The sequence below is a fragment of the Nicotiana attenuata genome, unplaced genomic scaffold (assembly GCF_001879085.1).
Source record: "Nicotiana attenuata strain UT unplaced genomic scaffold, NIATTr2, whole genome shotgun sequence".
NCBI classification, from domain to species: Eukaryota; Viridiplantae; Streptophyta; class Magnoliopsida; order Solanales; family Solanaceae; genus Nicotiana; species Nicotiana attenuata.
The window spans coordinates 415771-436996 of record NW_017670247.1 but is presented as its reverse complement, the minus strand read 5'-3'; the positions used below and the strand labels follow the sequence as shown (position 1 = coordinate 436996).

Here is a 21226-nt window from a genome sequence, read left to right as displayed (position 1 = left end):
AAGTTTTAATTTATAAACAATAAGGAATATAACTGAAGTTTGCCATAAGGTTGATATTCAACCAAGTGCATTATTGAAGACTAGCCACTTGATTAAAAAAAAGGATAAAATTAAATAATATATAGGCAGATCCAATTTACATCTATATCTTCTTTATTATATACTATACAAAAAGGAGGCTAGTCAAGCTTGATATTAAGCCAAGCGACGTATTGAGGAAAGCAGCTTGATAATTTTAGGATAAAACAAAAAATATTTTAGATAAATCTTAATACATATAAAATTAAAATAATAAAGACTGGCCAATAAAAGAATTCAGAACACAAGATTAATTATATCTAAATATAATTATATTTTCATGTGGGTAATTTTAATAATTAAAATGCATGCACTTTTATGTTTGGAAACAAAAGCAAAAGAGAAGAAAAAATTTATTGTTTATTGCACATAATACTAAATAAAATTATCAAAAAACGTGGTTATTTGTGAAAAATAATAGTAACATTTTATGTTGGTAGATTTTATGAAAGAATAATAAAAGAATTTATAAGTTGGACGAATCCAAAATCATAATTTAGAAAAAAATGCAATACCACATTATTTTTTTTTATAGTACATTACATTTGAAAGAATTCCCACTAATAGAATAAAGTTATAAAAATAAATAAAATTTTAGGGGTAAGAGAACTTCATATTTATCATATGATCTAATTTTTTCGAATAAGTGCTTACTATTCTTAATATAGTCTATACATCACACGAGTTCTAATACTAGTACATACTTAATATTCGACTAGCAACGACACATAATGTTATTCATTTATTATAATTAATATGAGTTCGAGCAAAGTTGTGGCACCTTAATTATTCTATCACACAAAAGTATGAGATAATTCAGTCAATCAAAACTTATATAGATTGAAAGAAATCACATAATGTTGATACATAAGCTATTAAATAAATAAAAAAAACCTTTTTGGTCAAAGAAAAGAAAAGAAAAAAATAAAAAAGTAAAAACGAAAGAAAAGGGTAAAATGAGGAGGAAAATAAAATAAATATAACATATCAGAATTGGTAAACCATAGGAATCGGATCCGAGATTATATTAACTTATAATCAAAACCCTTATTAATAATATAGCCATTTTTTTTTCATTTTCAGTCGTCGTTGAAGCTTTGCTCTTTTTCGCTTGATTGCATCAGCCATGGCCGACGAGGTAACCCAAAAATTTTCCAAGAAAAAAACAAACCCTAGTTTTATTTTGTTTTAATCGTTTATATTTTAATTTTCTAACTTCCTTTTATTCGTATCTTATACTTCGATTCTTGTTCATAGATTCAAAAGATTCAATCTATATGGTAAATTAAATATAAAAGTTCAATTTCTGTATTTTATTGACGATCTGTGAAGTTATTTGAAGAACCTATGTTGCTGGTTATTTTTAGTTGTTGTATATGTGCTCAGATGTGTGTGTGTGCGCGCGCGCGTGCGCACTCGTGTGTGTGTGTGTGTGTGTTTGGGAATATTTGTTTTTGTGTATAAGAATTTGCTTGTAGAGGTTATTGGACTTATAGGTTGTGGATGAATATGCAAATTGGTGTATGGAAAGGTGTGAAGCCTGTAATAGTATTTGGCTAAGCCTTTTTCATGTGACAAAATAAACGATGAACTAAAACAAGGGGAAATAAGTTGAATTTGGATGACTAGGTCGCGTAATTAAAGGATTGGGGTATTGGATTCGACTGGAGTGTTGCATGGTGATCGAATGATTTGCCTAAGCGTTGGTGGGCAGAGTTACCTGGTACATGTGTTGGTCATCGAAGGTAGCAGGTACCGTGTGAAATAGTCGGCGCACGCAAGCTGACAGGACACCGTTGTTATAAAAATGGTGATTGAATGAAGAATTTTTTGCACTTTCGTGAAACAGTACTTAGCTTTAGCAGCAATTTAGATTGAGGTTTGAGGTTTCAATCTCCAGCTTAAATGAGTTATAGAAATTGTCAGTTTGTAGCCAATAAGCTTCAAGTATTTTGCTTTTTAGTGAGACGGTGATAAGATAGTTGAATTTGTGTTCAGGTTAACAATTCAGTTAAGGCCAATAACATGTTCAAAGTTTTCACTATAGAGATTATGCGAGGTCTGTCAGTGGAAATGACTGCTTAAGCTTCTCTCTGTTGCTAAGTGGCACTGCGTTTAAAGAGTTGGATCATGTGTTGTTACCACAAATTACTGTTGGTTTTCACTTTTGAGGACAAGGAATCACTTATACTTGAGTATTTATAGGCTCATTTAGTTTTTTTTTTTTTTTTTTTTTTTTTTTTTTTTTTTTTTGCACCGGGTGTCCGAGTCTCTAAGAGCCCCGACTAATCCCGGGGGTGCACAAGCCCTCGGCAAGGAGTTTCCCGCAAGTGCACCACGGTTAATTCAGGTTTTACCCAGTCCGATGGCCCTCAGAACTTTGGAGTGGGTAAAAAAGTAGTATTAATGTTCTTAATATTGGGGATTCGTTTCTCCAAGGGGTAGCTTTATTTGGGGGAAAAGAAGTCTAACGAAGTGATGATTGGTTGTGACGTTCTCAGCATCGTGGTAAAGAATTTTTTTCTTGGTTTTGGACTGGTTTTTGTTTTATCTGATTCCTTTCCATATAATGTGACTATGTTTATCTGTTACATAAAGTTTCTCGATTATGTTTTCAGTTTGGTCTAAATATGCCGATTTTCGTTGTGAGCTATATTTCCGCTTCAGAAATTGACCGAGTGCAGCGTCCTAGATCTGCTTTTGATTGAAGTTCTAAACTGTATACATCTGTTTCTGCATATTCTGGTGTTTAGAAAACTTCCATTTCATAATATGGAAAACTTTATCATTCTTGATGTATTCAGTAATATATTGATAAAAAGGTAAAAACAAATTGATAAAAAAATGGAAGATGGCCGGCAGTTATGATTTCTCTTTTTAAGGTGTTTTTCTGTTACTTTGTGAATCTATCACTTCACTTGGATTACTTGTAGAGCTGTGGTACTTGTTACTGACAATCTGTTTCTTCCTTCTCCTTTGTGTGCCTTTCAGATTGAACTTAAGACTGCTCCAGCCGATTTCAGGTTCCCAACAACCAATCAAACAAGGCACTGTTTCACACGCTATGTCGAGTTTCATAGGTAAGCTCCCATGCTTTTACACAATTTGATACTTCATAGACTTGTTGCATTGCTGCTTGTATAAACATGACATTTAATGGATCTAGAATCCCTTTAGTAGACTAGGGAATTTATCTTATTTCTTATCTGAAAAAGTACAATGAAGGCTTGGTCTAGGATAGATCCACGAGATTGAAATCTTCTGCAAAACTAGGGGCTGAACTCTCAATAGTGAAAAGCTGCTACACACGGTTTGTAGTTCTGCTTAATACATGCCTTTTCTCCGGTGAAACATTATTGTTAAATTTTATGATGTAAAAATTGTGTAGACGCTCTTTACTGATTCAAAAAATGAAAAAGAAAACAAGTTGTGTAGACACACTTATCATCCCCTCACCCACCAACCAAAAGAAGTTGTTTAAAGAGACGATATGGTGGATTTAGTGTCTAGCACAGCATGGAATTGGTCCGAGACCTGATAAAGTCTATTAATTTATGTGTCCAATCTTATGAAAAAAGAAAAAAAATTGTGGGTCTAGTATAATCAGCTTTTAGTAGATCGTAAACTTGATACTGTTTTTTTTTGAAAGGGTACATTTTAATCTGAAAAAAAGATACCAAGGAGATACTGTAAAGTACAAGCAAAGAGATTCTGGGATAGCTGTTACATAATCAGCTCAGCCTATTCAAGACTTCCAAATACTTAAATAAGGGGTTCAACACTCTTTCTTTACACCAAAATTATAAATTCTGCAAACATCTATTCTTTACAATGGAAATATGACTACTTTTGCCTTCAAAACATCTCCTATTCCTTTACAAACAAATGGTCACACGATGCAGAGGGGGATGGATTCCCAGATCTTCTTCATTCTTTTGCTTACTTTCTGACTTTGCCAACCTTCTTAATGATCTCTTATGCCGTAAGGCATAACCAATTACACTCTGCAAATGTTTAAAAAGAGGTCCCGAATCTGTCCATCATATTTACAATGGAGTAATAGATGGTTTGGAGATGCTTGATCTTTCTCACAAAATAAACTCCTGCTGCATAGAGCAAATCCACTCCTTTTACAGTAGACTACTTTTAATATGAAGTTTCAGGTTTCTCACTCCTAACCTCTAGCTTCTTTATTCCTCATAACCACTTGCCATTTAACAAGATACATTTTTGTCTTTTCTGATTTACCTTCCCAAAACTGACGTAGTGTGTTAATTTTCCTCTCAATTGCTGATGGCATAGGGAATAGAGACATTAGGCAGGTTGGGATTCCATCCATTTCATCTCACAATTGATTAAAGTCAATATCCTCCAAAAGATGATACTGTTTATTCCAGATGGACCGCTTTCTAACCTTGTGAGCTGGTCAACCTTGAATCGTTCTTGCAATGTGTTGATTATCTGAAGCTGTTGTTTGAGGCTTAACCATTTTCCTGGTTGTTTTACTAACTCTTGTTCGCAAACTTCAGGTGTGTTGCTGCAAAGGGTGACGAGGCTGCTGAATGTGGTAAATTTGCGAAATACTACCGTGCTCTTTGCCCTGGTGAATGGGTGAGTTATGCTTATTAACTTGTATTTTGGTGTGTTTCAAGTTGTAAGGTATCTTGAACTTTGCGGTGGGTCGTAGCTCACCGCTTTGCCTTTACTCATTATTTCTTCTCCCCTTCCTCCCCTTGAGTTTATTTTTTCAATTGATCAAGCTTGTTTATTGGAGCTTTACTTGCTTTTGAAAACCTTACAGAAGTTTAAGCCATAATTTGATATGATAGAGGATTTCAATATAGACAATGTACTTTGCAGTTCTCAAAATCTAAGTTGCTCCGACACGGTAGTTTAGGTGCCGCACCCGTGTCGACACGACACTAGTATGGGTGTGGGTATGGGATCCGTACCGGATCTGGTCAAACAATTTTGGGTACTTTGACCATAACGGACGGAAAAATTCGAGACAAGATATAATTTGATTCCCGAAATCAAAACCAAAACTAGCGATAATTTGAAGAAAATAGCATATCTTATTTAGGAAATCAATCCTTTACTTATCTACAACTTGAGAATATAAAGAAATTCACACTTTACTAGTTATACGTAAGTAGTCCACAAAATTTCTCATAATTTGGAGATATTTTTATATTTTTATTTTATTTCAATTATTTTTAGCCGGATCCCCGCACCCGGAACCGTATCCCCAAATCTTAGAATTTACATTTCAAAGGACCCGACCTCTAGATCCGCACCCGTGTCGGACACCCATACCCGTGTCCGAGCAACTTAGCTCAAAATATAGACACTGTACTTTGTGAATTTTCCTAATATGATCCTTGTGTCGGGATGCTCTGCCCCCCCCCCCCCCCCCCCCCCCGAAGTACTTCTCATTAACTCTTCAAATAGAGCACATCAGGATATGTTTTCACCATAGGGCTTATAGACATCGGCATGTCCTCCATAATAACTACGCCGAAGAAGCATTATTGGTTTCGAGTTGGTATATGGATGGGCAAACGGTTAAATATTTTTTTCATTCAACACATGTGTATGAGTCGGAGCTAACCTTATTCCTAAAGACATATCTGAATGGTGATTGGTCCATAAGAATTCTCAGGCATTTTAAGCTCCCACTTCCTTTTCCTTTTGCTTCATGAAACACACAGTTGGATTCATATACCTTTGCCTCCTAATTTGGATTCAACAATTGTTAGCTGCATGCTAATCAACCATCTGAGGTGTGTGATTGTTTCCTTAGTCATTGCATGACTATAAAATAACAGAAACGCCAAAACAGACATGCCCTAATATCTCATTTCAAGTGTCATTTTTAAGGTCTGGTTTCTGGATCAGCTTATGTGCGCCTTGTCGATGCTATCGAGCACCTGCATTTTTCCACTAGTATAGGTATCAGGTAAGTTGCTCACGAAGGGTTAAGCAGAGCAGAAGAAATCACATAGTTATTTGTTTTTTAGCCTCTATTGAGATCCGACCACTAGGCTCCCGTAATCTTCTTTCCAACTTCATCAGCATTTAGGCCATAGTTTTGGGTGCCATTTCAAGTGTCTATTTTGATTGATTCTGCATTTCATATAAAACAAAGAGTTGAATTTTCTTCTCTTTAAAGAAGTTTAAATAAATGAATTTTCTTTTATTTGAACGTGTTAACGTAGAGTTTTGATGAGTGTGGAGATCAGTTTGTAGCTCCAATCCTTTTAATTTTGAATTTTTGCTAAAAATAATTCTGGACCAATTTTTTTTTTTGGAATTTCTGCTAGTACATGAATGGGTCCTAAATTGTCCTTGGTAGTAAGGTACCAGAAAAAAGTTGAAGAATTGGGCACCGAAAAGCTTCTGTTATGTAAACTTGAGACATTTTGGTGCACCAGGAAGGAGTAGAGCAATAAACTTGGGCTAGGGGAACTAAAAGTTCTGTGATCTCCAAACTTGATTTTCTTCAACACTTCTCTAGGATGGCTAATTATGTTATGCATCTATCTAACCCGGATATGTATGATTTCCACACGTTTTTATGTATTTTGGGTGATAATACATCTGACATTGTTATGACAGGGGCATGTTATGACTAAATGAAGGGTTTGGGGAGTTGGTTCAAAAGCTCTAAATCAATCAACAGCCCCTTAAACCCAAAAATAGTTGGGGTTGGTTATAAGGATCATTAGTAACCAAAGCACCCAAGGGTCTGGCCTAGTGGTCAATAAAGTGGGTTGGTCTCAGGTTCAAATCCCATCGGAGACAAAAACTTTAGGTGATTTGTTCCTATCTGTCCAAGCCTTAGTAGACAGAGTTACCTGGTACTTGTTGTTGGTGGAAGGTAGCAGGTATCCCGTGAAATTAGTTGAGGTGCGCGCAAGCTGGCCATACACCACAATTTATGAAAAAGAAAAAGAAAAAGAATCATTAGTAACCAAACCCTATCTATGCAATTTGTAAGCTTTTCTTCTTTTGCATAAAACTCTTCTTCCAAATTTTGAACCAAACGCTACCTAAATAATCGGTACTATGCACCTCTTTTTCTAATTTTTTTTGATGAAAGGATTCTCTAAGTCTGACATTTTCCCTATGCGGAGTCGTGGACGTACAAGCATCTTAACTAAATTAAAAAGAACAGTGACTAATCCCAACTAGTTGGTATCACCAATCTGGATCCCTTGTTTGTATTGCTCTGTTTCTAGCAAAGTCAAAGGCTTTAAGATGTGATGATTTAATTTCTCTTTTAGTTTGTCACAACTAGACTTCTCATAGCATATGCTTTTACTAGTCCTTGATACTTGCAGTTGATTCAGTCTCCATATACCTGTCTTCTGAATTCCTGTGTTGTGTTGTGATCGATGCTGTGAATGTTAAACTAAGCTAACATCTTAGGGCTGGTTGTGTAATATTGTTCCATCTTTCCTATGTCGATACGGTGAATTCCTTTATCTTTAGCCATCACTAGTAATAACTTTTTCTTAATTCGCCTGTTTTCTGCAGGTTGAGAGGTGGAACGAGCAGAGGGAGAACGGAACTTTCCCGGGCCCTCTTTAATTTGAAACATCGCATTGCAGCATCCTTTTGGTTATGAAACATTGGTTTCCATTTTAATGTTATTTGTTTGAAAGGGTAAAACCTTGTTTTCTTTTGAATTTGTCAAGGGATCATCAAATAAGGAACTTCTTCCTACTTGTTATCACTTGAAAAGCCCTGGAGCTTTATACAGTTTCTCTGTTTTTATTCCTTGGATTTTATAATTGTTTATTCAAAGGTTAAAGACATGGTTTTTTTGTGTGTGCTTCTTTCTGCTTTGGTTTTCTTCTCATGTTGGGAATCAGTCTTATTTCTTTTATTGACAAAGAAGATACCTGCTGATTTATAACAAAATTGGGACCAGGGGTGTCAAATGGGAGGGTTGGGCCGATTTTGGGGAGGTCAATATAGGTTGAGTCAATAAATGGGGAAATTTTCACAATTACTTATGGATTTATAAGGCCAAATACATAGGCAGCCCCTTAAACTTGGCTCTAATTTTTGTTTAGACACTTTATCTTACACTTGTACCTATTGAACACTTTATCTTGCTCAAAGTGTGTCTATCAGACCCTTCAATATTGACTACCAAAAGAAACAAATAGCGTGTAAATAACTCGCGGCTGATGTGGCAATAAGACGAGTAAAATCAAGACACGTGGTTTTTTAAGCCAAAAGGAAAGGGAAAAAAAAGCTTTTCAGCTCAAAATTCGTCGCTAATTTTTCTCTGCTTCTTTGCCCCCGACCCCCCCCCCCCCCTCCCATCTTGTGCTAGATCTTTTGTTCTTTTTTTTTCTTCAAAATTGTACCCCAACAAACAATCGTCCCTTCTTCCGTTTCTTCATCTAAAAATCATACAGAAAACATTCATCATTCTTTTTCTTTACTTTCATTCACCACATAGCAGCAATGGCCCTTTAGGAACAAACATAAGCAGCGAAAATGGTATCAATAATTGATAACTCTTAAATTTTATCTAATATACATATTGAAGTTGAAAAAATAAAATCAAAACAGAAAGTTCGAAAGGATTATTCATTATTGGATTTGTAAAATGAGAAAAAAAAAAGGGAATGCATTTGTGAGATAATATATGATTATTGGTGGTTTTATTCTCAAAAAAAAAAAAAAAATTATAGAAGAGTATGAGAATGCTGGAGACTTATGATGGAAGGAAGGTGAGGAAGAGATGTTTTATATGTGGAGAGGTTTGATCAAATCAATGGTGTTTAAAGAAGGAAAAAGAAGAGAAAGAAGAAGAAAAATGAAGAAATAGTAGAAGAATATGGTAAAAAACATGACTGTTTGAAAGAAAAGTAACAAGGGTCGGAAGATTAATTTTCCGGCGAAACTCAATATTTTCCGGCAAAGGCAGATTCTCTACGCGTTTAATTTGGTATATGTCACCATAGTGTGTTTGATAGACACACTTTCAGCAAGATAAAGTGTTCAATAGGTACAAGTGTAAGATAAGGTGTCTAAATGAAAATTAGAGTCAAGTTTAAGGGGCTATCTATGTATTTGGCCGATTTATAAAATATTTCATAACCTACAACTAATAATAGAATAACATATTGTACAACAAATGTATAAAAATATTCTCTACAAGTACGCTAAATTTCCTATTAAAGGGGAATGACATATCCCATAATTAGCCCCTAAAAGTTTTTCAATTTGTAGTTATTGATAACAACTATAACAATATCTCATAACCATGTTGATATATCAAAAAAATCTCATGTTTCTCTATCCGTGCGAAATTAATCAACCAAATTAAAAAGACCCAAAAGTTTATTGGATACTTTGAAGGAATCATTATCCAAAGAAAACCCCGAAGAAAATATACAGTAATACATAGTGTATATATAATATATTTGTTAATAATATTTTTTTTTTCCAGTTCAATGTTTATATAGATAATATATCTAGTATACAATAAGATATTATATAGTATATATAATGTACAATAATACATCACATAAAAACATGGAGGAAGTAAATACATTTTGCTGACGGAGAGATAAAGAAGAAGCAAACTTGGGGAAACGAAATATATATATATATATATATATATATATATATATATATATATATATATATATATACAATAGCACAATATATAGTATATACAATATAAAATAATACATTGTCAAAAACTTTGGGGAAAGCAAACACTGTTCGCTGCAAAATTCCGAAGCCTTTATTGAGAAAAAATTGAAAACGTTCTATAATTTAAAACTGAAAAGGCATGTTTCTTTTAAGAGTGAATATGCTTTGATTGTATTAATGATTAATACAGTGATGGTTGAGACATTACAGGAGTCTAAAAAGTTAGATAATGAGTAACTGATCACTTTAACAATCTGCTTGTACCATTATTCCATGTTTAGGGGAGCAATTTTAGGAGTTCATGAACTTAATAATTTAATTAACAAGTTAAAAAAATTGTATAGTACAAGTATCCCACTTAGGGGTGTTCATAAAAACCCGAAAAATCGAACCAAATCGAAAACCAAACCAAACCGACCAAAAAAACCGATACTTTTTGGTTTGGTTTGGTTTTGGTTTTGTATTTAAAACGTAATACATATTGTTGNAAAACCGAACCAAACCGACTATAGGAGTAGCTATTTCAAATTTATTATTACACCTATATATATATATGTATGTTTTTATATAAAGTTTCAAAAATTTAATGGTAAATGTTAATAGTTCGCACTTTTAGTATAGTTCTTTACCTTTACATTCTAGTTTGATTGGTAGTTTTCTTTTGTTAAGTGTAAGAATCCATTTCGTGTTAAAAATAATATATTTTTGATTGAGTCCTTAAATTGTTCATCACTATTTGATTCAATTATCATCAATATATCTTGGTAAATAATAAATTTCTCAAAGGGCAATTGATTTGATAGTGTTACGTTGAAAATGTGGTCGCCGGAATATGTGTTTGATAGTGTATGTCTTATATTTAAGAAAAAACCGACAAATAACCGAAAAAATAGAAAACCCGACAAAACCCGACATAAACCGAATCGAGAAAAACCGGCTTATTTGGTTTGGTTTGGTTCTAATATTTGAAAAACCGACTTACTTGGTTTGGTTTCTTTTAAAGGAAAAATCGATCCAAACCGAACCATAAACACCCCTAATTCCACTTTTAGGGGATAAACTTTAGGAGTTTATGAACTTTGGGCTTGGGGCAAATTTGAGTAGAAATGGCGTGGGGTAGCCACTATTTAAGGTGATATTTATTTTTTATCCAGTAATTTTAATGTTGAGCAAAAATAACCACTACTCTATTAAAATTAATATGAAAAGATATTTTTATCCTTTCTTCTATTGCTTTTCTTCCCAAGCCCTCGCTTCGTTCGATAACTATTGTTGGAATGAGAAGGAGGTGTCCCGTCTTTGTCAGATTCTTCAAGGGGATCATCAGGGTGATTTTTGGCATTTTTCTGCACGAGTTTTTGATTTTTGGTTAAGTTTAGGAAACCATTTGATAAAAGGAGAGAGGAAGCAGTGCTTTTTGAACTGTTTTAATTTTTGATTGGAATCTTTTGTTTTTATTTTCAAGTTGAGTACCAGTTAAATACTAAAGCATCAATGAAACTAATCGACAGTAAAACTTGTAGAAATGGCATGGGTGTTGTTTAAAGGATTTTGTCCTTAACTTAGAGTTACAAGTCCAGAAATTAAAGACATGTAGTCCTTAACTTAGAGTTACAAGCACATAAATTAAGGACAGGTAGTCTTGAATTTAGAGTTACAAGCTCAAAAACTAAGGACAGGTAATCCTTAACTTAGACTTACAAGCTCATAAATTAAGGACATCTGGTCCTGAACTTACAATAACAAGTTCATAAGTTAAGGACACTTGGTCCTGAACTTAGAGTTGGAAGTTCAAAAATTAAGGACACTTGGTCCTTAACTTAGAGTTACAAGCACAGAAATTAATGACAGGTAGTCCTAAACTTTGAGTTCCAAGTTCAAAAGTAAAGGACATGTAGTACTGAATTTAGAGTTACAAGTTCAAAAGTTAAGGACAAGTAGTCCTAAACTTAGACTTACAAGCTCATAAATTAATGACAACTAGTCCTGAACTTACAATAATAAGTTCATAAGTTAAGGACACTTGGTCCTGAACTTAGAGTTGGGAGATCAATACAGGACACTTTGTCCTTAATATTTACACAGCATTCATGAAATTAAGGATACCATGTCCTTAATATTTTACACAACATTCATGAAGTTAAGGACACCATATTCTTAATATTTACACAACATTCATGAAGTTAAGGAGAACATGTCCTTAATATTTACACAGCACACATGTCGTCATTATGTAATATCATTGGGGAGTATCTCACTCACCTTTGATAATAGGATATATGTAAGCATCAAAGTTGATTTCTTACATTTTGTAAGACCTCCAGACATTGTTTGTTTTCATTTTTAGATATATAAAAACCAGCCCTGGGCACATTGCCTAGTGGATTTGCTAAAAAAAAAAATACAAGAGTATTTTCGTCCAGACGGGTAAAAGTGTAAGGCCCCGTGAAAACTTTTACTCTAAATCCGAGAGCTCGTAGTGCCAAGTTAGGAATACGTATTTGAAATTTGTATTCGGACCCTTTGGACTGATCTGTGCACTAAAAAGTCAAGAAATAATATTTTCCAGAAAAGTGCGATTATGTGGTCGAGAATGCGGTCGCATAACAGGTATGCGGACCGCATAGTCGCCGCAGAGTGAAACAGTGTGTTGGACAAATTTGAGGTCAACTATGCGGTCCATTATGCGATCGCATAATCGATATGCGGACCGCATAGTCGTTGCATAATCCCCTTGGGATTTTGTGAGGGGCAGTTCTGCGGTGCATTATGCGACCGCAGAACGGGTATGCGGACCGCATTTCTGTCGCATACCCAAACAGTATCTTCAGGTTTTGGGGAGCATTTTGCGGTCCATTATGCGGACCACATGTCAGCTTTGCGATCGCAAATTTGAGTCGGGCTCCTATTTTCTAATTTTTAAAACCCGACCCCCTGTCGATATATCTTGTACAATAGCTCATTTTGAGCCTATTTCTTGGTACTTTTAGAGTGAGAAAGAGGGTCTAAGAGTGGGGAAGTGCTTAGCATCAAAATTGCTCCACAAATCTTTGTTAAACATTGAAGATAATCAAGTGAGGCACCTAAACCTTCATCCCAAGAGGTAGGACTTCATCACCTCAGCTCTTAAATTTTCAACAAAGCCATAAGGGGTCATTAGTGAGGTAATTTATGGGTATAAGAATAGGCTTCTTGCATGCACAATAGATAATGGAATATTGGGAGATTGTGAAGTAAAAAGAAAGCAATTGGGGTATAAAATGATAGATTTCTCTCACAAAAAGGACCTAAGATCACAATGCACCCCTAGTGCTTGATAATATGCTCAAACGAGCTAGAATCCTAATATTGTCCCTAATTCTTGGTTCAATTTATAATTCTTATATAATAGATCAAGTGCTAAGAGTTCCGGAATTTTGTACGGATTAAGGAAAGCTTTATTGAGGTATGTATGGCTAAAACCCCATCTTTTAGAAATTGAGCTTCATCGGTGTTTGTGTGAATATGGTAAGATTGAAGTTGAATTGTTGCATCGATTGTTATTTTACATGAATTGGTGTTGTAACCTTATATGCGTGAAGACGTGTCTCAACATGATCAATGTGCTATCTTGATAACTTGAAAGGGGCAAAAGATATGAATTATGTATTGAAATGCTTAGACCTTAAATTGAGATTGAAGTTGCATATATTGTGCCATCTATGTGAAGTCTTATCTATGCTTACAATCTAAATTGCTCTTGTATGCACCTACTGTCTTAAATGGCAAAGTTAATATCGAAATTGGGAATGATGTAAAATGCGGCCTAGTGCCAAGAATGATGTGATAGAGTTGTGGCCCCAAGTGCCTATGAAATGATATATGTGAAACGAATTGATTAAACAACGCCTTGGTAAGGCGGCCTAGCCGATCGGGCCGAGATCGGACTCCGCTCAAGATAGCGGTGGTATTGTGAATGAATTCCGGAAAAAGGGGAAATGAGATTGTGATTGAAGTGTATGTCTCAAATGAGGCAACCTAGCCGATCGGGTCGAGATCGGACTCCGCTCATGATAGCGGTGGTATTGTGAACAAATGATGAATAGTGTAAAATGCCCCAAACTAAAAGTTACGGAAAAATTATGCGAAAGTTGTATGATTCTTTTCTTTGATGATATGGTGATTGTTTAAAGTTTTGAGTTATATTTGTGACTTCTTATTCTTGTATGCAAGTTCTTTCTAACTAGATGGTTTTAGTTATACATACTAGTGCTATTCGATGGCACTAACGTCCCTTTTACCGAGGGCGCTACGTCTTTAAATGGATGTAGGTGTTTCTATAGCAGGCAGTGTTGATCGCAACTAGTGCCGCATCATCCTTTCAGCTGACTTGGTGAGCCCCACTTCGTTTCGGGGTCATGTTTCATCTGTTTATCATGTACTTTGTATTTGAGGTATAGCCGGAGCCTTGTTACCGGCATGTCCATATTACATTACTCTTCAGTTGTGTTTAAAGGCTCTGTAGACAGGTTGTGGGTAGTGTCGGGTATTGGAATTAAAGTAAGAATATTGATGTTTGTAAAGATTTATAAAACTTGTAATATTTTGATAATTATGTTTTAAGTTGCTAATGGAAATGAAATGGAAGTTGTTAATGAAATACTTACTAAGTGTGATTAATGGAGTCCATCTCCTAATTATTCATGAATTAGTTTGGGTAGAATGAAACCTAACAGGCTTGCTCAGTCGGGTTTACTCGGTTGAGCGCCGGTCGTGCTCCTCGGTTTTTGGGGCGTGACAAAAAGATTATTAAGCACCGGCTAAAAAGTAAATATATCTTAAACAGTGGACAACGAGTAAAGACATCTTTAAATAGTGGCTAACCTGACTTGTTTGTCACAATTAGGGCTGTCAATATAATTTTTCTTTTCTAGTTTCCTTTGTTGAAAGAAATTGATATATAGGAGTTCAAACTTCAAAGATATTACTAGACTAATTAATATAAAAATTTATTCTTTTGCAAATGTTCGGTTTTCAATTAATCAAAGTTAAAAAGAATCGATATGTAATTCTAGGATTAATTTATTGCCCTAATCTTTTAAATAAGGTATTTCTTGATACATTCCTTTCTTTTATTCACTTATTTATTTAATTAAGTAGGTCTTAACTTAGGTCTAATTATGTATTGTATACACTAGCATACATCTTTCTTCTCCTTGCTGTCTTGGTCAAATCCAAGACAATTAATGAATACTTAAAATCATATATTAGTGTACTTTTGTCCTTTAATCCAAGCCAAGTCCAGGTCAAAGGCTATGAGAAAAAATAAACAAGGAATTAGGTTTATCTAGGCCGTGTTGTCCATGTGATATGTCTCAGGCTCTCAGCTAATGTAATTACAGTTAAACTTCTCTATAGCAGTCATTTGTTATAACAACATTTTATTATAACAATCAAATTTTCTCTGGAACTAATTTTTTTTAGTGCTATATTATGTTCTCTATAACAACACTTTATTTTACCAACCAAAACGTGTCAACGAAATTGTTATAGAAATGTTTAACTGTACTAATGTGCATAGTTTTAGAAAAAAATTAGGCACGACATGAGAACGATAACACAGAATAATAATAAATATAATTCTATATTTTCTAATACCTTTATAATTAGATGGGAATAAATTCAAAATTTACTAAATATTCAAAAAATAATTAAGAAGGCAAATCAATATTACTCCCTATGTTCTAGTTTATGTGAACCTATTTTCTTTTTGGTCAGTTCCAAAAAGAATGACCCCTTTCTAAATTTGGTACTCCCTCCGATCCAATATAAGTGATTTTTTGGCCTTTTTCTTGTGGTCCAAAATAAGTAATTTTTCCATATTTCAAGAATGAATTAATTATTTTTTTCCTACATTGTCCTTGAAGTAAATGGTGTTGGAATATGTGTTAGGAGTGATTATGTGAGATAGTAAAGGTTAATATGGTCAATTCCACTGCTAATTAATGCTAAAAGGTGGATTTCTTAATTTGCGTGAAAACATCCAAAAATCACTTATTTTGGACCGGAGGGAGTAACAATTTAGCTTAAACTTACAATTCTACCCTTAATGAGAAGCTTTTATAACCACACAAATACTCTGGGCCCCTTTTTGACTTGTTTAGGACCACAAATTCCAAAAGTCTTCATTTTTTCTTAAACTCCGTGCCTAATCAAACAGGTTCACATAAATTGGAACGGAGAGAATATTATTTTTCCTTAATAAAATCAAAGATAGGAGAATGAGTCAAAATCAAATAAGAAAAGGAAGACATCCATAAATGAAAGACTGATTTTTAAGAACATTCCAAGCAAGTTCATCAGATTCTTTATTCATATCCTATCCAAATAGACACAAAAATGTCACATTTTACACGTTACACGGACTATACCAAATCAGGTCAACTTCAATAGAAATAGAAACTTGATAAATATTCGAATTGACTATGTCTACGTGTAGTCTATGGATTTTTGTTAAAATCATATATAATTAGAAAAAATGTCTTCTATGTGACCTGTTCAAGTAATTTACGTAATAAGTAAAAATTACGTGTACTAAAATTGATAGTTTGGAACTTTCAAGAGTCTTTTACTACTAGAGAAAAGGCACAATTGTAAAATAAAATCTTTTCACATTTGGAACTTGGTTATATATTATATTTGTGAGCGTTACTGTGTTAAACCAAAAATCAGGAAAAAAAAAACTGTTAGGAAAAATAAAAGAAATTGGAAAAACATAAGAGTTTAAGAAATATTCCGAGTCTACAATTTTCTTGTGTGTCCTTAAGGATTTTAACCCCCTCACACGTTGCCAAGGTAATGGATTAAATCCTCCCAGGATAAAACAGAATAAACCTTCCTGCAATAGTGGCAATACAAACTGCAGGATACCAACGAACTCAAAGAACGAAGCAAAATCACACTTACGAATTTGAGAGAGAGAGAGACTGCGAATTAGGATGCAGTATATTCAGAAAGAAAGAAGTTCTGGAGTGCTTTTCGTGTCTAGAAAATGGAGTCTTGCCTCAGAATTTATAGGCAATTATCAGAAGAGGTGTCTGGAAAAGGTGCCTTTTCAGAAGAATACGCTGCCTGCCGCGGTTCTACCGCGGTCGCGGCAGAACCGCGGTCATAGAGGCTCTCTGCCAGAGAGGCCCTCTGAACCTTCAGCAGGGTTCTGGCGTATTTTCAGCAGTGATTTGGCATTTAATTAATTATTAAATAATTAAATAAATTTTGTCCAAAAATAATCTTATCGATCAATTTGACAAATCCAAATCCAAATCCAAAGCCAAAGCCGAAGCCGAGCCGAGCGAGCGACGACGACGGCGCGAGGGTTCATTCTCTTCAACTCCTTTTAAGAGTCAGAGAGGCCCTCTGAACCTTCAGCAGGGTTCTGGCGTATTTTCAGCAGTGATTTGGCATTTAATTAATTATTAAATAATTAAATAAATTTTGTCCAAAAATAATCTTATCGATCGATTTGACAAATCCAAATCCAAATCCAAAGCCGAAGCCGAAGCCGAAGCCGAAGCCGAAGCCGAAGCCGAAGCCGAAGCCGAGCCGAGCGAGCGACGGCGACGGCGCGAGGGTTCATTCTCTTCAACTCCTTTTAAGAGCTTTAAGAAGTGATTCTATATATAAGCACACAAATGTGGTTGTCCCTCACCAATGAGGGACAAAGTGCAAGACAAAAGTTCACTTCTTCAAATTTTCAATTTCCCTCCATTTCCAATTCACACTTCTTCTACTTTAAAGCCCAATGGCTTAAAGTCCAACAATCCCCCACATGAATGGGAATGGCTGTATCAAGAAAGATCATAGATGAAAGCTATGTGATTTTGCAAGTAAGGATTAATTGCATCTGAATAAGTAGGTTTCCCTTTGAACTTTCCGTAGTGAACATATGTCGGATATACTCGGTCAATCGGTAGATTTGATATCTTTGAACCGTCGAACTTTAGTGTATACCTAGACAACTATATGTCACACAACCAACCCTTAACCGTCTTTTGGTTCTCATTGTTGTGTTCGTTTTAGCCATGAACACCGTCTGGTTTCATAAGTGCGTAGAGAATTGGCCTTACAGAATTCTCATTGAAGCGGCTTCCACTTCACACTTACATAGGTGATTCCTAAACGTGTAATCTTTTAGATTGACACTATTTGATAAATACCTCATCAAACTTAGGTAATCATTAAAGAACGTGTAAAGTTCTATCCTTGTTACTGAACATTGTCTTCATCACGAGAATGGACCAAAGATTTAATTTTGACAATGTTGAACCGGTCAATCACAACTTTGTTTGAGCTCCTTGAACCTAGATCTTGGAACATCCAAAATTCTAGGTAGAGTTACCGCCATGTTGACTTGTCCTCGGCCATAGTCCCATTCCCTTAGATGATTTCTCAACTCCCTCTCTAGTTAAGCCTTTTGTAAGCGGATCCGCCACATTATCCTTTGATCTTACATAATCAATAGTGATAATTCCACTAGAAAGTAGTTGTCTAACGGTGTTATGTCTTCGTCGTATATGATGAGACTTTCCGTTATACATAACGCTCCCTGCCCGTCCTATTGCAGCCTCACTATCGCAATGTATGCAAATAGGAGCCAAGGTTTTGGCCAGAACGGAATGTCTTCTAAGAAATTTCGAAGCCATTCAGCTTCTTCACCGGCTTTATCCAAAGCTATAAACTCTGATTCCATTGTAGAGCGCGCGATGAACGTTTGTTTGGAAGACTTCCAAGATACTGCTCCTCCACCAACAGTAAAAACATATCCACTTGTGGACTTTGTTTCTGTTGAGCCGGTTATCCAATTTGCATCACTATANATCTTCCAAACAACTCAAAATGTAATTTTTGCACAGGAAATCAGAATGTTTCCATGCTTCAGTTACAACAAGTCGTTCATCATCCGAGATTTTCAACCATGACCGAGGATCCTCCTTGATGAAAACGTTGCAAACTCAACGTAGTAAGATAGAAGAGCATCTTCATTTGCCAGCGTTTGAAGTCAATACCGGAAAACTTTCCGGGTTTTTCTGCCGGTGCCATAGCATGAGCAGGAGCAGAACGGCTTGACGAGGCAGCAACACTCGTAACAGTAGCACCCATTCCCGCAACACTTCCATTAGTTTGGTTTTCATTCGTCATATTTCTGTAAAGTTGAAAACAATACAGAACTTTGTTAAATCAGTGAAGTTTTGATATCTTCAAACTGAATATCAAACCAAACATACAACACTTAACAATGGTGAAGTTTTTATATACTTCAAACCCGTACGTTTATTATTCCGGCAAAGTTTTTATGTACTTTAAACCGGACAGAAAGAATTATTGGAGTAGAAAGCAACAAGGCTTTAGTCTCCAAAACAGTATACAAAATATAAATAACAGTTTAATATATGTTTCAACACAGAAACGTTAGTATAAAATTCCTTAAGCTTGTGAGCGTTACTGTGTTAAACCAAAAATCAGGAAAAAAAACTGTTAGGAAAAATAAAAGAAACTGAAAAAACAGAAGAGTTTAAGAAATATTCCGAGTCCACAATTTTCTTGTGTGTCCTTAAGGAATTTTAACCCCCTCACACGTTGCCAAGGTAATGGATTAAATCCTCCCAGGATAAAACGGAATAAACCTTCCTGCAACAGTGGCAATACAAACTGCAGGATACCAACGAACTCAAAGAACGGAGCAAAATCACACTTACGAATTTGAGAGAGAGAGAGACTGCGAATTAGGATGCAGTATATTCGGAAAGAAAGAAGTTCTGGAGTGTTTTTCGTGTCTAGAAAATGGAGTCTTGCCTCAGAATTTATAGGCAATTATCACAAGAGGTGTCTGGAAAAGGTACCTTTTCAGAAGAATACGCTGCCTGCCGCGGTTCTACCGCGGTCGCGGCAGAACCGCGGTCAGAGAGGCTCTCTGAATCAGCCTGCCGCGGTTCTACCGCGGCCAGAGAGACCCTCTGAACCTTCAGCAGGGTTCTGGCGTATTTTCAGCAGTGATTTGGCATTTAATTAATTATTAAATAATTAAATAAATTTTGTCCACAAATAATCTTATCGATCATTTGACAAATCCAAATCCGAAGCCGAAGCCGAGCCGAGTGAGCGACGACGACGGCGCGATGGTTCATTCTCTTCAACTCCTTTTAAGAGCTTTAAGAAGTGATTCTATATATAAGCACACAAATGTGGTTGTCCCTCACCAATGAGGGACAAAGTGCAAGACAAAAGTTCACTTCTTCAAATTTTCAATTTCCTTCCATTTCCAATTCACACTTCTTCTACTTTAAAGCCCAATGGCTTAAAGTCCAACAATATTTTGAACACCCGTAACACAATTGAGTGAGGCAGTTCAGTACTTTAGGGTGTTCAAAGCGACAATTATTTATGGATTCAAAGTTCTACCCATTTTATTTGCCAAAACTAAACGGAGACCATCATGTGTTGTCTATTTGATTCTTTTTCAACCTAAAATTTTTTCTAATAAAATAACTCTTAAAACTTTAAATTTGTGTAGAATAAACAACTAAACATAAAAATAATTTTTTAACTAAAAGTTAGTTCTTAAATAAATTTTTTAATTTAAAAGTCAAAATAGATAAAAATTTCTTCAACAAAAGCTCTCTACAAATTACAAATCCTCTCGACTCTCTCTTTCCTTTAGTTTTATGCTTATTACTTTTATTAGTAGCAATTTTAATATTGTCTTTTTGTTATTTCAATTTTGATTTATAAAATTATAGTTCTATTAAATGTTTTCTTGTTGTTTAGCTAAATGCTGCGTAGCTTGATCAAAAATATTTTGGCACACCATTCATCTATATAAAAGAAAATAATTGACTTGTTTAAAGTTTGAACACCCTTGACGCAATTCGTGGCTACACCACTGCCTTCATCGACGATAAATTAGACATTAAAAGAAAGATATATCCAAAGAGACATAAATATTTAACATGATCCAGTCAATTAACCTACATACACATACACCAATAAGCAATCCACTATATTAAAGATCGAGAAAATAACTTCAACCGCAAAAAGGCACAGTTATCCCCTAAATTTTGGCTCGAGACTATTTTTTCAAAAGTTCTTTTTTTTTTTTTGGTTTTCCATTCGGTGTCCGGTACCCGCATTGTAGCTCGACTATATCCGAATTCGCGCTGCGTAGGGCGCCTTTCGGGAGGAAGCGCTCCCTACCAAGGATTTTTCCATACCCATGGCTCGAACTCGAGACCTCTAATTAAGGGAGGAGCAGTCCCATCCACTGCACCACATCGTTCTAAAAGTTTTCTTTAAGTGAATCATAATATAATCCCCTAATTCCACTTTATCCCACTCGCACAATACCAACACGTTTACTCCACGCTCCACACGTCTTCGTAAAACTTCCAACTCCCTTCCTCTCTATAATCCAACGCGTTCATTTTCTGTATTT

At 35.2% G+C, this 21226-nt stretch overlaps 1 protein-coding gene across 1 annotated transcript; it reads left to right on the top strand.

Annotated features, from left to right (window-relative positions):
* Positions 1–1058: 1058 nt before the first annotated feature.
* Positions 1059–7915, top strand: LOC109236624 (cytochrome c oxidase subunit 6b-3). The gene is made up of 4 exons (XM_019402818.1): positions 1059–1216; positions 3070–3158; positions 4608–4689; positions 7618–7915. The coding sequence occupies exons 1-4, from the start codon at positions 1205–1207 to the stop codon at positions 7669–7671; spliced, it is 237 nt and encodes a 78-aa protein (XP_019258363.1). The 5' UTR covers positions 1059–1204; the 3' UTR covers positions 7672–7915.
* Positions 7916–21226: the final 13311 nt, after the last annotated feature.

Bases quoted from the DNA above. Each gene is read 5' to 3' on its own strand.
- LOC109236624 (XM_019402818.1), top strand. The intron at 3,159-4,607 runs GTAAGCTCCCAT...CGCAAACTTCAG, and splicing joins CGCTATGTCGAGTTTCATAG to GTGTGTTGCTGCAAAGGGTG. The intron at 4,690-7,617 runs GTGAGTTATGCT...TGTTTTCTGCAG, and splicing joins CTCTTTGCCCTGGTGAATGG to GTTGAGAGGTGGAACGAGCA.